This window comes from Schistocerca serialis, chromosome 2 (genome assembly GCF_023864345.2).
Source record: "Schistocerca serialis cubense isolate TAMUIC-IGC-003099 chromosome 2, iqSchSeri2.2, whole genome shotgun sequence".
Classification (NCBI taxonomy): Eukaryota; Metazoa; Arthropoda; class Insecta; order Orthoptera; family Acrididae; genus Schistocerca; species Schistocerca serialis.
In genome coordinates, this window is record NC_064639.1 from 930024060 (window position 1) to 930040828 (window position 16769).

At 40.9% G+C, this 16769-nt stretch overlaps 1 protein-coding gene across 1 annotated transcript in view; it reads left to right on the forward strand.

Annotated features, from left to right (window-relative positions):
- Nucleotides 1-10783: 10783 nt before the first annotated feature.
- The window catches only part of LOC126458303 (esterase E4-like), a 45045-nt gene continuing 39059 nt past the window's right edge, over nucleotides 10784-16769 (forward strand). The window contains exon 1 of the mRNA XM_050095249.1: nucleotides 10784-11080. Coding sequence (XP_049951206.1) covers nucleotides 10856-11080 — 225 coding nt within the window. The 5' untranslated portion in view covers nucleotides 10784-10855. The remainder of the gene's footprint in view (nucleotides 11081-16769) is intronic.

Sequence of the window (16769 nt, forward strand, 5' to 3'; positions counted from 1 at the left end):
GGGGAGAAATTGGTAAAAATCGGAAGCCTTCGGCCAAGCAACATATTGCTTCAGCATCAGTTGGCGGATCTTTGAGAGCCTACAATAGCGTAGCGAAGCAGCAGCAAGAACTCCATTGTAAGACATGGGCGTGCTGTGTAGGCGGCAGCTGCGTGAACCGAGGGCAGTACTGTCACGCAGACAATGTCAGCGACAGATCGTCTGTTCGGTAGTAATCATTTCTTCAGATTGCTACCCGGGCGAACTAACATTGCAGAAATGTCACTGTGACAACAGGGAGCGTTTACAGTTGCTGGCCTATGAGAGTCTTCTCGTAGGCAGAAGACAGGAACGCGAGTCATAGGAGACTCACGTAAGCGTCCCACTTAATTCTTAAACAGCCTTTCTTTCTTGTTTCCTTTTTTTTCTTTTTCGGGCCATGTTTTGCGCTCTCTCTGTCCCTGCGCCTTTGGCGGCGGCCTTTCTCGCCACACGATCGGTACCGCCCTGGATGGACGAAGAAATGAATATAAGAGTTAAGTTACCCAGGTGTGTTTTTGGTAAAATATAAAGGGGTTTTATAAATTAAGGATCCGATGCGTCTGAAAAGGAACTTACAGTGTTTATTAGCCGTTTTTAAGTTTTGGCAGCGAGACATCTACAAGGGGTCCCAGGAGGAGTGGTTACTATTCACGGATGTGACAGGAAAGACCATCCGAAACACAAAAGTATAGTAAACATGGGCTCTAAAATGCGTACCTTAAGAGCTATGAGCGCTTCTTCACCTTCGATGTTGTGAAATAAATCTCTTGTAACGCATGCTCTTTGCTTTCCATATTGTGAGAGGTGGTAGTATGGAACAAAATATGAAAAAGTCCAGTAAATATAGGCTCTTAAAGAGCGTATCTTTAGACCTATGAACGCTTGTTCAGCAGAAGAGACGTGTTTCACATTAGCGAAGACGAACAATTGCTCATTTCTCTTAAGGTATGCATTTCAGACCCCATGTTTTCTGGACTTTTTTTCGTGTTTTGGTCCATACTACCACCTGTCACAATATGAAAAGGAAAGAGCATGCGTTACAGAAGATTTGTTTCACAACATCGAAGATGAAAAAATGCTCATACCTCTTAATGTATGCATTTTAGAGCCCATGTTCACAGCACTTCTTTTGCTTCGAACGATGAATATTGTCATTTCCCTGAATATTGACCATTCCTGTTGGGACACCCCGTAAATTACTAAAGGCTGAAACGGTGCACAGTGCTCAGGTCTAGTTGCAAGTTGCCTATCTAACGGCTTCCAGAGGCCAATATTTGATTTTCAGTATTTCATCTAATTATTGAACGAATTTAAAAACTTAAAATGCTATCATAGTCTACTCCTTAAAAAGCATAACCTTCCGTCAAAGGTTTAACACCATAAGCCAAGTGTTGAAGTCACAGAAATTACCGAATCTATATTCACCCCTAATTTCAGAATGAGAGCATATAGCGGCTTCCCACACAAAAATTCAAATGGTTCAAATGGCTCTGAGCACTATGGGACTTAACATCAATGGTCATCACTCCCCTAGAACTTAGAACTACTTAAACATAACTAACCTAAGGACAGCACACAACACCCAGTCATCACGAGGCAGAGAAAATCCCAGACCCCGCTACCAACACACTTTACACATAATGTCACAACTTTTCGAAATTTTTTCTCGCTGGTACCCCACGAAATAATGAAAGTAAGAATGTTTTTTACTTGCCACATTTGCCCTCTTCAGGCAGTAAAACTTCAGAATCGGACATGCAGTTTTAATTTATTACTTCATTACTCTTAAGTCCATTCGCAAAACAGTTTGCAGACAATATCCACATAACCAATGAATATATCTGAAAACTGTATCATTGTAAGGCCCATAGTTCAGGAGACATGACATGATAAACACTGAGTTGCGTGGAAAACTAACTTTTCTTCAAACGAAGTCAAATATTTAACACATTAACTCATTCGTAAAATAATCAGACAACTAGACTGCTTCATACATGGGAGTTCGATTATTTAAAGAATAGGGAGTACTGTTTACTGTCTAATCTAGATATAAAAGTTCGTTGCGTCTTCAATTTTGTTTCCATCCTTCTGTCTGCACTGTTTTTGGGAGAAAGAAGATGCAGCAGTCTGCGCCGTAAAGTTTTCCACCTGACGGCGAGTGCGGTGACGAATTCTGCGACTCACAGTTGGTTGGTGGTCAGTTTATTTCCGCCGCTGTTGCAACAGGATGGAGGGTTGTGGGAACTTTCCACAAAGCTTACTCAGGTATTCGCTTTTCTTCATGACGGAAATAATGTCGTAAGATTTATCACCACTTCCCTAGGGTTTTGTTTACTTTCCAGTGCTGAGAAACAAAACATAGCTCAGATTTATAATCAGAGCTGGTTTAAGATCCAAGTGAGACAACCGGCAGCTTGGAGCGCCAAGGTCAGAGTACAGAATCTGTAAACAGGGTGCAAAACAATTAATAGCGGAAGCTGACACTGCTTCAGCACATTACATGTTATAATTTATCGTGAACTCGTGGCAGCGAACGTGCAGACCAACTGGCGAAAATGGTGCATCATCTACTTCCCATCACCGTATCCCTACCATACAGTGATTTTCTTAGTAGACTCGCCAAACAAGCAAAAACGGAACGCACAAAATTAGTGGATACTGATCATAACATCAAAGGCACATGGTACTTGGCGATTCGGCAACAGATTCCACTACACTCTTGATTTCTCAACTCGACACTTACGAGAAAATAAATTATTACGGTTAAAAGGCTAAGAATGGGTCACATGTTGACTAATTGAACTAAACATTTTTTTAAAACTAATTCGCTCTCCAAGCTATGATTCTTCGGCTCACTGGCGGAGACACTGAGACTAATAGAATGTGATAATCACCAAAGAACAGTTACACAGTATAATTATTTAAAAATGAAGGATTATTGTACTCTTAGAGTAACTCTTAGGACCATGAATAGACCCACTGCCAAATGTGTTTGCCACTTCAACCGTCTTCGTAAAAGAGCACTTTAAGATTTGAGGATCCTTACACTAAAATCCAACTTTATATATACTAGCTTAGCGCCTGCCGCTTCGCTCGTGTAGACTGTATGGTATGCAGAGATTCTTGTTTTTGTTTTCTAATCGAATTTTTATGTTATTCGCAAATTGCAACACCTTCTAAGCTTTTCACGCTAATGAAGGCCACATAAGCATGGTCTTCTTCGAATGTACGTCTGACCAAAAAGCGATTCTGGTAGCTGGAGTCCAAAGTTTTTGTTAATCATTCCTTTTGCGTTCTTGTGGAGATATTTCCATAGCACTTGCGTCCCCTAAGAAATATTTCTTAACATCTAACCGAGAAGTGAAATGCCACTTTTCATAAATTTAGCTGTAAAAATTGTTTATGTAACGAAATATTTTCTTAATAGTTTTCATTCCCTATTGCACTCCCTTAGGGGTTGAATTTCCAGAATCGCCGAAAACGTTTTCTTATTTTTTTTTCATTTCTAACCGAGAAGTCAAATACTAATTGTCGTAGATGTAGCCTTAAACATCCTTTAGTAATTCTTAAGTAGTTATTTATTTAAAAAAAAACTTTCATCGCCGGCCGGAGTGGCCGAGCGGTTCTAGGCGCTACAATCTGGAACTGCGCGACCGCTACGGTCGCAGGTCCGAATCCTGTCTCGAGCACGGATGTGTGTGCTGTCCTTAGGTTAGTTAGGTTTAAGCAGTTTAAGTTCTAGGGGACTGATGACCACAGCAGTTAAGTCCCATAGTGCTCAGAGCCATTTGAACCATTTTTGGACTTTCATCTATTTTACTCCCTTAGTGGCTGAATTTTCAAAAAAAGCTGAAACACGGAGTTTTTATTTTCTGTCTGAGAAACCAAATATTAGTTTTCGTGGTTCTAGCTCCAAAATTCCTTAATAGCGACATACTTTCAAAAAGCATTTCATCCCCTATTTCACCCCCTTGGGAGTGGAATTTCGGACGATCCCTTCTTAAACGATGCCTACAGTATAAGATCCACACCCTCTCCAGACTTAACGTTTCTAGCCTTAGTGGTCTGGCCAGGCCGATGATGAGTCAGTGAATCAATCTGACCCTATTTCACCCCCTCAGGTGCTGAATTTACGAAAACAGTGAAACACGTATTGTTTCACCTGTAACCGAGAATCCAAACACCAATTCTCAAAGATTTAACTTTAAAAATGATTTCGCAATGAAATATTTTAGTAAAACGTTTCACCCCCTATTCCACCTCCTTAGGGGTTGATCTTCCAAAAACAGTGACATGCATATGTTTTATTTCTAACAGAGAAGTCAAATGTAAATTTTCATAGATTTAGCTTCAAAAATGCTTGCACAGTGAAATATTTCCACAAACATTTTCATCCCCCATTTCATCCCCATAAGGTTGCATTTCCAAAAACAGTGAAACAAAAATTTTTTTATTTCTAACTGAGAAGTGAAATTCAAATATTCATAGATTTAGCTTTAAAAATGCTTTCATAATAAAATATTTTCATAAAAAGTCACACCCCCTATTTCACCCCTTAGGGGTTCAGTTTCCAAAAACACTGAAACACGGATTTTTTATTTGTAATCGAGAACTGAAATACCAGTCTTCATACATGTATCTTTAAAAATACTTTAGTAGCTCTTTAAAAATTATATATTTTCAGGAGAAGCTTTCACCCACTATTTCAACCCCATAGGGTTAAATTTCCAAAAATGTTGACACATGTATGGCTCTATTTCTGACAGAGAAACCAAATACTAATTTTCGTAGGTCTAGCTTCAAAATTGCCTTAATAGCGACAGTGTTCAAAACAAAACCTTCATCCCGATTCTCATCCCCTTAGGGTATGAATTTCGAAAGATCCCTTCTTAAACAATGCCTACAGTATAAGATCCACAACTTAGAATTTCCTCAGCGGTTTGGCTGGGTGATGATGAGTCATTCAGTCAGGACATTGCCTTGCCTTATACATATACTAGCGGACCCGACAGACGTTGTCCTGCATGATATTTCAAGCGATTAGGATACTGAACAAAGTATGAAATGAAAGACAAATAATATAATAATTTCATTATTCTTTATTTTGAAATAACATCAATTTTTCTAAAAAAAAATCGTTATAATCAATAGTGTTTGTTTAATTTTAGCCTAATGCGAGCTGATGAACAGTATTTTTAGTCAATACCTGGGGAGTATAAATGAATAAACTTGTGAAAAGTCCGGATTTTCTAGATCCAACCCACAAATCGATATTGTTAGACCTTGTGACTTATTAATAGTCATGGCAAATGCCAAGCGAATTGGAAATTGGGGCGAGTCTGAAGGGATCATTGGGATTCGTGGCAAGAGAACAACTTTATCTTCAAATTTGCCGTTCAAAATTGTAGCTTCAAGAACATTGCCCATAATCTTTTTATGACTAATCTTGTACCGTTGCATAGCTTAGGTGTATTTAAATTTCGAAGCAAAATGATAGTTGAGCCAATTTTAATCGCAAGTTCTGTGGTGGCATTCCTGGTAAATCCAGCGAATTCAAAAATTCAACTGAATAGTTGACTGCTTCGTCAGGATCGGTAGCAGTGTCGATCGATTTGAACAATACCTCATTGATGGGCAATGAGTGTTGTATTTTGAAGTTAATAGCGTAAACATCGATATTTTTTGCGGATAAAATAGCTCGTTCACGAAGCCACGCATGATTAATATAATTAGCTTGTAAATCTGGAAATATGCTTTCAATCAAAGAATCTTTCGTATTTACCATGTTGCAGAAATTGTCTGGCAATTTGATGCAATGTGTGTCTCCATGCAATGGTATTGTTTCATTTCCAATGTTGAGCAATTACTCGGAGAATGATAGTGCCAATGGATCGTTTTGCAGTTGAACACGTATATTTGTTTTAAGACGTAATGTACTGTCATTTCGCCATAGATAAGATTGCTTTATACGTGTGTTTATTTCATCCGCATACGTAGCGCGCGGAATGCCCGGCAATGTCTGTCTAAAATCACCGGACAGCACCAGTAAGGCACCACCGAAAAGCCTGGTGTTATTATTTAGATATTTCATCATTCTATCGAGAGCTTCAAGTGAATTCTTGTGGGCCATAGTGCATTCATCCCAGATAATAATTTTGCATTTTTGCAAAACTTTAGCCATACCGGAATGTTTTTTTTTTTTATGTTGCACACTGCATCTGGATTTGTGTGAATGTTAAACGGCAACTTGAGTGCTGAATGTGCAATCCGTCCGCCATCAAGCAAAGTGGCTGCAATACCTGATTAAGCAATTGCTAACGCAATTTTTGGAATCGAATGCGTGCAAGTATTAGTGAGATGAGAAACGTTTTTCCGATCGTGTACATTCTTTTGTTCATCAGTGAGTAGTTGCTCATTATTTTCAACGAAAGTAGTTAAAGAGACCGTATTGAACTGTTGTTCGCAATGAATCTCGCTGTTAATGATGTCTGTTGCTGGGCAGTTACGTGAGGGCATACCAAAATGAACGAGTGAATGAGTGGCATATTCGAAATCAGAATGCAAATATCTTCAATCTTTATTAGCGCCTCGTTATATATTTCCGGCGAAAAATCGATATTGGGATCTTGACCAGCGATCCGAATGCGATGCAGAATGTCGTCGCTCATGGAATCTTTATATTATTCCCAGAGGACAGAAGCTTAAGATGGAAAACATGTCGTCAATAATATGGCGAGTAATTGGCGAATTTGATAAGGAGAGGAACTCAGTGCTGCATCTGCAAGTGTAATATCCCAATGGTTGTCATCTTCCAGCAAATGTAATTCGCCATACGCATCACGATATGTGTCGTACAAAATGCCATTGACTGTCCGCAAGTATTGGAAGGACGTCGGTCCAGGAAAATTAACCAACAATAAACGCAAGAAGAAACATTCGCGTTGCTTTGGATAGACTGTGTATAATCAGCCTAATGTATTTCCCATAAATATGCCGTTGTATCCTTCAACCGGAACACCTCGCTTTCATGGTTCCCACTTGTTTGACTGTTTGTTCCATGTGAAATATCGTGGCACATCAGTATACATTAATGTCTTTGCGAATTGACCGGGAATACCTGGTCGGTTGCACAGTTCGAAAAACTCAGTTAATGTGGTTTTTGGGGCAATTGATGCACGTTGTAGAGCAGTCTCTTCCGTGAAATAAACACGCTGTCCATTTTCAAGGTGCACGGCCAAATGTATAACAGCAGGGTCTCTTTCGTGTATCGGAAAACCCAAAATACACCAAACTGCTCCATTGCTGCTGATGTATCGGCCCATTTGATACCGTGCTATTTCATCGTTTCGTGAACATGAACAGCAAATACAGCCATATCACTGCCCTTATGGACATATTTGCATATATATACTTTATTGACTTCACCGAACTGCAAAGCTCAATGTTTATGTGTGCTTTGTAGATTTTACATAGCAATGGTGAATACGGAACCACCCAGTGATTGTCAATGTCAACTATTGTACCGTTTGACATGCGTAATTGATGTGATTGACAACCATGGTTAGTGTCTCTACGACGATACAATGGATAACCATCGATATAGTGATTGTATCATTTATACAATTTTTTGGAAAATGTTTCGTACATTTTCCATTGTCCATGCACGGTGCCGTCATGTTTATAGCAGCGCATGGACCATGGATCATGTTAGCGGTAACAATAGCACCGCATGGACCATGGGTCATGTTAGCGGTAACAATCTTGATCGATATTCTGCTCCAGAATTTCTGCTGAGATAATTTTATCAATTACTTTAGACTGTATTTTGTCGACCAACCAAATCAAAATATGCGCGTGTGGCAATCCTCGTTTTTGCCATTCAGCAGAATACAGCTAGCAACGTGTTTTGCCAAATACAGAGGAACGTATAATCAAGTTCATTCACGATTTTAACCTTTGTCTGAAGACACGTACAGTGATATCGTGCCGATCTATTGCAGTCTGACCTGGCAATAACGTAATTTTTATTTCATCCCATTTTGGATTACACGTAAATGTAATGAACAAATCTGGTCGTCCGTACGCGCCCACGAAAGTCATAGCGTCTTGAATATATTCTTGCATATGACGTGGGCTACCAGTATATGATGATGGAAGAATATGTGAAGTACCGATGTCGTTGATATTAGTTATTCGATCTACGTTACCAACAACAACATCACGCAAATGAATGTATTCCTCAGCTCGAAGTTTCGCTTGATTATACCAGATGTATCGTAATCGCTCACTTTCAATTTTCGCATACATATCAACGATATATTGATGAAACACCTGGCGGCATCGGAGAATATTATTGTCTTCATTGGCACGAATCATCAACCGATATGCGTAGAAGTTCATTGCGCTCACTTTCATGCTGGTTTCTGCACCTGCAAAGTAAAAATATAATTAAGACAAAAAGAAATTAATTGTGCATAAAAATAAAATATTAGGCAATGACATGTGTAGATTGTAACTTTTGCTGGATTTCTTTGTTTGATATTTAAATGATATCCATCTTCTCCTTCTCAAAATATCAATGGATATTGCAAAGCGTCGTAATAGCGATGACTGTCTTCAATCGTATGCACTGTGTTATCTCTGCGTTGGATTCGTATATCTCGACGTTCAAATGCGTCGCCAACCATAACAACTGCAACTTCATTAATGGCCCGTACAATATATCGGCCTGCGTGCTGCACAGGTGGTACTTTGTCTGCTTTGATGACGATCGTATAGTTGTCGTTTTGCAGTCTGTTTGAAACAGTATTGAACAACTGGACCAACTGGTTGTGATTCTGTAAAAACGTTTCTAAAATACCGACAATTTCTCGCTCCTCCATCTGCTCGGTACAGTTGTACTGGCAGCGTGCGTTTATTTGCTGCTCCTCATCACCCAAGAAGTAGATTGCAGAAATTTTGAATCGGTATCAGGCATCGGCATTAAAGAACCAATTTGAAGATACACTTGGCCCTGAATCTTAAACGTTGATTGAAAATTGCGACCATCCTCATTCTGAACGATTTTTGTTGCTCCAAATGATGCCATTTGAAAGCACGAATTGAATTTGCGAATTTTACGCAAAAACAATTTAGATTGAGATGTAGCTCCAGCCAATAGCGTTTTCAATGGTTCTGGCGGCGAATTCTGTGGTGGCAATACAACTTTGCCAGACGCGCAGCAGAAACCGGCCGATTCACCTTTGTATTTGAGTGCACGACTGCTGGCATTGTTTGTTCATAGCACCGATGACAATTTGTGTATGTGACGAATAGTCGATGTCCGACTCATATTCAAACGCAAGGCGAAGAAGTGATGCTTGTGTCAATGCGCGATACACTTGCAAACATTGTTGTTCACGTGTTCTGAATGTGTCGGTGACTCGTTGACGGGCCAGTCTTTGTCTCAATGCATTAGCTCGAAGGCGTTCGTTGCGTTGCTCTTGACTTTCATTAGCACGTCTGATTGCAGACTGGTTTCTTAAATTATCATTGTCCGTCAGTTGATCTTCTGCCGGTCTAATTTACCAAATGGTTCTGGACTAATTTTGAATTCCGAGTCCATCGACCAATATTTCCTCCTCGTCCACGAAGACGTGGCATTGTTTTATGTACGTAACTTGTATGTGAATATAATACGCTTAATATTCACTGAAATGCGACACCTGAAATATCAAAAGACACCGTACAAAAAAATTAAAATGTCGAAAAATAAACGAAATCCTAAGCACGTAACTTATATCTGAATATAATACGCTCAATATTGCACACAAAAATGCAACGCCACCTACCGTGCTGATTTAAGAATGTAAATTTTCCAGGCCCCCACTTGAATGGAAACACAAAAATTCATTCAAGTCGATCCAGCCGTTAGGCTGCAGTATAGATAAATAACCTAGATACCGACTGCAGCGCCATGTGCCGGGCTGATTTGTGAATCTAAGCCCTCCAGGGCGCCACCCAAACGCATACAAAAAATTCATTACAATCGGTTCAGCCGTTTAGGAGGAGTTCAGTGACATACACACGTACAGTAGTATTATATATATAAAGACGTTTATCGTAATCGTGCACAGAGAATTATAGCTTATGTTTTTTAATAGAAGATCGATGTTCTGTTTGTATCATTAACTGAAATAACTGTAACTGGTGAAAAGGGCTTCGCCTGAAAGTAGTAAAAAAAAATAAATCATACAGCATTGTCAGTAGGCGAAGATTATTTACACTGCGGGATAAAGCTTATCCAGCATTAGTAGCATGACTGTGGACACTCAGTATGCAACTAAACTAAAGGATACGCTTACAAAATGCCAAAAAATAGTAAATAATGTGACGCGTTAGAGTTTAGGATTTTGACGTCTTCTACATCTACTCTGCGTGCGTTTGAGCAAGCACACTTGTTTGCGAATGTGTGTGGTGAGCGCGCGCGCGCAAGAGGAAGGGAGGGGGGGGGGAGGGGGCAGAGAGAGAGAGAGAGAGAGAGAGAGAGAGAGAGAGAGAGAATCTAATAGATAGGCCAACACTGATTGCAGAGACCAATCAGTAGCCGTATTTGGTGTTTTTCAGATAACCTCTTGAGAAGCCAGTGTCGCAGAGGTGTTCCTGTGTATGACGGTGCCGGAAAGCTACGGGCTGGCAGGGGGAGTACCACTCTGTGTGTGTGTGTGCGCGTGTGTGTGGAGCAGGTTTGGCCAAGTGCGCGCTGCCTTCCCAGAAGCAGCCAGTTGGCATCCATGCTGCGGCTGCTGCTACATAAGCGACTCCTTCCTGCTCGTGCCGCCAGTTCTCTCCAGACATGAGCAGAGGAGTGCTGGCGGTTCTGTTTTGCGCCGTGGCGCTCACCGCAGCCGGCAGGGGCAGGACAAAGGGGGCGTCGACGTTAGCGTCGGAATTTCCCGAGGTGCAGACGCCGCTGGGGCGCCTGAGGGGAAGCGTGCTGCAGTCCCTGGATGGGCGAACGATATACTCCTTCCGAGGAGTGCGTTACGCGCAGCCTCCGACTGGGGATCTACGATTCAAGGTACGCCAGTAGCTGAGCTCAGGTGGTGACGGTATCAACTTAATAAAAATAATCGATTTAGTTGGTTGCTGCACAACAATCGATATATTTGAACATTTGACTGCTGGAAAACAATCGACTCATTCGCTGTGTATTTCACGTATCGATGTTAAATTATTTAGTCATTCTTTCGAGTAAAACTAGTGTATGAGAAGAACTGAATGAAAACAGCGGATTCAGTTGTTTGTAATTTGAACTTGGCATATTCAGTTCCAAGCGGAAACAATTGATTGTTTTACAAGGGGACTTCGCGGTAATCGGATTTTTGTAATTTTTTATTTGTATAGAATTGTATGTGAAATTCACAGCTCAGATATCAATCACTGAAGCAGTTCGATGAGACTGTCAAAAATTCTCGATAAAATCGACATCGATTTTCTCCGACTTTAATTCACTAAAAGTAGGCCAATTTTTGGTGGGCGTCGTGGTTCTATTAGTAGCACACGAGACTAGTAATCGCTGGCTTAAATGTTGCTATGGTCATTATTCTCTCTCTTTTTCTTTCCATTCGAATAACTACGGCATTTAAATAATAAATTCATCAAATATACAATACTTAACACATACCATTTTTATGAAAAATGCATGCGTCCTTATTTCTAATTACACGCAGCTCACGAAATTCCAGTTTTCATTGTAAATAAGAATTCTTAATTACCAATCTTTTTATAAAAGATTGTTAATAATATAATATATATATAGGTAGTGTCTGTAAAGGACACTATTTTGATCCAGCAGGTGCTAAGAATTAAGACACAAAGAAATTACAGACACAGGTTGCGAGTGGGCATTGATTTAAATCAATGGGGAGGGTTGAAAATTTGAGCCAGACGCGGATTCGAACCAAGACCAAGGTCTTCTGCTTACTAGGCAGATGCACAACCACTGTATCATCGGACACAGTGGTCAGGGCAACTGCAACCCTAGCACACCACCCACACCCCCCAGACACAAATTCTCAACAGATTCACACACTACAAATGTAGTGCCCCTTTCCTTCAGTACTTGCGGCATTTCATCAATTCCCTTTAGAGTTTGAGCCTGGAGCACATCCGCAGTGAAGGGATTATTGTCCAACCAAAATCATCACAGCAAACTTGAACATAGTTGCACAGTTACTATTTTTAAAATAGTTTTACGTTTTCGTCTTATTCACACTCAAAATATCTTTGTATAACTGACAATTAGTTTTGTTAGGAGCACCAGTGCAGACTTTCCACAGAAGAAGCAAGTGGAAATGTATTTAGGCCTACTTCTTCGATGCTGTGTGTGTTTCGTAAAAAATGACACAAAGTCCTTGAAACCTATGAAGGTAGCAAGTGTAGAGTACTTGAGGATGGACATAGTTTGTGGATGCTGTGGTGAGATGCTCCTCATTTAGTTCGACAAAATGTACTCTGATTGATGGGCTACTACGTGCAGCTGGCATAAGCATGGAGTGTGAACTAGCTGCAGAGTAGTCAGGCAGAGGGATAAAAACTTTTGGGGCTGAGGGATACCAGCAGAGGCACATAACTCGCAGAAACGAGGTAGTGCCATGATGGCAGTACACTGTTTTCACCACTGCTTACACCTGTGGCAGGGAGGCTGGCATCGCAGGGTACTGTGGTGGCTGATGGAGGCATTTGAAAACAACCCGGCTTTTGTTTGATCTTCAGTGAGAGTGTTGTTAGCAGACAGTAGCTGTGGCAACCCATATTACACAATTGGCTGACATCTCGGAGATGACATGGCATTCGATGGGAGAAGGTGCACTGGGGTTGGGGAAGTGGGCCTTGGAATGGTTGCTGCGACAACAGAGTACTGGACCCAGGGAACATTGGCTGAAGGCACGCGGCTCAGATGCAGATGTGACAGATGGCTCAGATGAGAACATGTAAGAGCAAGCCTGAAAAATCTGCAGACAGGTTGGCTGTGGGTGGGCCAGCTGCAGGCTGGCTGTCTGTGAGCCAGTGGGTGTGCGGGTGTGCCAGGGTGGGGGAGGTTGAAGGGACTGGTAGATGTGCAAGTTGCAGAGGATCCAATTGTGGATGTGCTGAATGGTGACCATGCATGGTCCCTGGGGGCGCACAAGTCCCAAGATAGTTCAGGGTAATCACCTTCTACAAGATTTCTTTACTGTTCAGTGAAATATTGGCAATTTCATTTTATTCCCAATTGGTCTTTGCCAAGTATGTTTCCCATTCGTTTTCTTCTGGAACAAAGTGATACAAACAAATTATGTTGGTTGCTCTTCTAAGTAAGTTCTACTAATGTGTGATCTCTGTCATTGCTTTCCGTCATTCCCACTGAAGAATTATTCTTTAGCTTATGCCCTACTTCTGTATTAAAAAAATCTCCCATCAGCATCTTGTAATATCACTTTGTCATTTACCAGTTTCTGTAGCTGCTCATAAGGTATTCTACCTCCTCATCATTGTATGAGCACATTGGTACTTAGCCACCATGTGACATCTTTCCCTTATTTTCAAACAAGTTCTGCTGTTCTGTTTGAGATTCTTTAAACATAAGTGAAATTATTTTTAATTTTCTTATTTATTACAAAGCCTTTGCTTGGATTTCCTCTCTGTTGTTTCTCTGTAATAAAAAATCATTTGTTGGTTCTATTTAGTCATTATTTTTTGCCTAACTTCTGATAAATGTACTATAGGCCTATTCTATTTGACATTGACTCCTCTTCCAACTCCACTAGTCTGTGTTCGAATCCTTTTTTGCAATTATTATTTATTATCACATGATGACTGGAGAAAATGCTAAACAACTATTTACAACAAATATATGTGGTAGAGCACTTGCTGACGAAAGTAAAAGGTCTTGAGTTCGACTCTCAGGCTGGCACAAAGTACTAATTTGGCAGAATGTTTCTGCATAGGTTCATGCAATCTAAATTTTTAATGGGTTCATAGCCCAAAATTTGTAATGGGTGCATAGCCCTAAGCCCAGCTTTAAAATTCAATCAGAAGCTTCTGCAAATAAACTGTGAGAGTCTTACACTGCCCCTATGAATGCTCTGAAGGAACATTCAAGTGTTATGTGATGTACTGTTTGCTGCTCTTCACTGCTGTCACATTTCCATAACCATTGGTGCAGCAATGCTTCATATATGCTGTGGTCAGTTCTGATCCTATTCATTATGCACCAGTTTCATTGGGGCAGATGAAAACCTGCTGATTGCTCCCTGGGAGTTTCAATATGTTGGTGATGCTTCAAGGAAGTTTCCTTCTATCACTGATTATTCCAGGCATCTCATCATCATTTAAGACTGATTATGCCTTTCAGCATTCAGCCTGAAACATAGTCCCCCTTATAAAATTCCTCAATGATCCCCTATTCAGTGCTAAAATTGGTGCCTCTTCTGATGTTAAGACTATTACTTCAAAATCATTCTTAACTGAATCCAGGTACCTTCTCCTTGGTCTGCTCCGACTCCTCCTACCCTCTACTGCTGAACCCATGAGTCTCTTGGGTAACCTTGCTTTTCCCATGCGTGTAACATGACCCCAGCATCTAAGCCTGTTCGCCCTGACTGCTACATCTATAGAGTTCATTCTTAGTTTTTCGTTGATTTCCTCATTGTGGACACCCTCCTGCCATTGTTCCCATCTACTAGTACCTGCAATCATCCTAGCTACTTTCATATCCGTAACCTCAACCTTATTGATAAGGTAACCTCAATCCACCCAGCTTTCGCTCCCATACAACAAAGTTGGTCGAAAGATTGAACGGTGCACAGATAACTTAGTCTTGGTACTGACTTCCTTCTTGCAGAAGACAGTAGATCGTAGGTGAGGGCTCACTGCATTAGCTTTGCTACACCTTGCTTCCAGTTCTTTCACTATGTTGCCATCCTGTGAGAATATGTGTAGTGTCGGCAGACTTGCCAACACTACGCAATTGAAAGAGGCGGCCAAGATGCACGCGCTAACTCACGCAGGCGGGCGTTAGGTCTGAAACAGGATACGTAATGAATGCTATAAAGAAAAGTACGTAGCTGCTGGAATACTTAACTTTAATCCATCATTTGTATACAACGTTCTTGATGATACAAGTGAGACTCTCTCTAGATAAATGCAATATAATGCTAATGGCGCCTTGCTAGGTCATAGCCATGGACTTAGCTGAAGGCTATTCTAACTATCTCTCGGCAAATGAGAGAAAGGCTTCGTCAGTGTAGTCGCTAGCAAAGTCGTCCGTACAACTGGGGCGAGTGCTAGTAAGTCTCTCGAGAGCTGCCGTGTGGTGGCGCTCGGTCTGCGATCACTGACAGTGGTGACACGCGGGTCCGACATGTACTAATGGACTGCGGCCGATTTAAAGCTACCACCTAGCAAGTGTGGTGTCTGGCGCTGACACCACAATATGCATCCTAAGTACTTGAAACCGTCCACCTGTTCTAACTTTGTTTCTCTTATTTGGCACTCAATCCGTTTATATCTCTTTCCCACTGACATTACTTTCGTTTTGGAGATGCAAATCTTCATACCATAGTCCTTACATTTCTGATCTAGCTCTGAAATATTACTTTGCAAACTTTCAATCGAATCTGCCATCACAACTAAGTCATCCGCATATGCGAGACTGCTTATTTTGTGTTCACATATCTTAATCTCACCCAGCCAGTCTATTGTTTCAACATATGATCCATAAATAATATGAACAACAGTGGAGACAGGTTGCAGCCTTGTATTACCCCTGAGATTACTCTGAACCATGAACTCAATTTACCATCAACTCTTACTGCTGCCTGACTATCTATATAAAGACCTATAATTGCTTGCAAAAGATTGCCTCCTATTCCATAATCTCGTAGAACAGACAACAACTTCCTCCTAGGAACCCGGTCATATGCCTTTTCTAGATCTATAAAGCATAAATACAATTCCCTGTTCCACTCGTAACACTTCTCCATTATTTGCTGTAAGCTAAAGATCTGGTCCTGACAACATCTGAGAGGCCTAAACCCACACTGATTTTCATCCAATTTGTCCTCAACTAATACTCACCCTTTCCTTTCACCACGTCTGGCCATCCTGATTTAGGTTTTCTGTGATTTCCCTAAATCGTTCCTGGCAAATGCCGGGATGGTTCCTTTCAAAGGGCACGGCCGACTTCCTTCCCTGTCCTTCCCTAATCCGATGAGACCGATGACCTTGCTGTCTGGTTTCCTTCCCCACAAACAACCAATCTTTCCTTTCAACAATACCTGAGAAGATTTTACCCACAACACTGATTAAAGAGATACCTCTGTAGTTGTTACAATCTTTTCTGTTTCCATGTTTACAGATTGGTGTGATTACTGTTTTCGTCCAGTCTGATGGAATGTGTCCCGACTCCCACACTACTTCAGTTATCCTGTGTAGCCATTTAAGACCTGACACTCAACTGTATTTGATGAGTTTCGACTTAATTTCATCCAACCCAGCCACTTTATTGCACTGCAATCTATTGACCATTTTCTCCACTTCCTCAAATGTGATCCTATTTCCATCATCATTCCTATCCCATTGTACATCCAAATCTGGAACATTACTAATCGTATTTTCACCTACATTGAGCAACTCTTCAAAATATTCCCTCCATCTGCCCAAGGCATCAACAGGATTCACCAGCAGTTTTCCTGACCTGTCTAAAATACTTGTCATTACCTTCT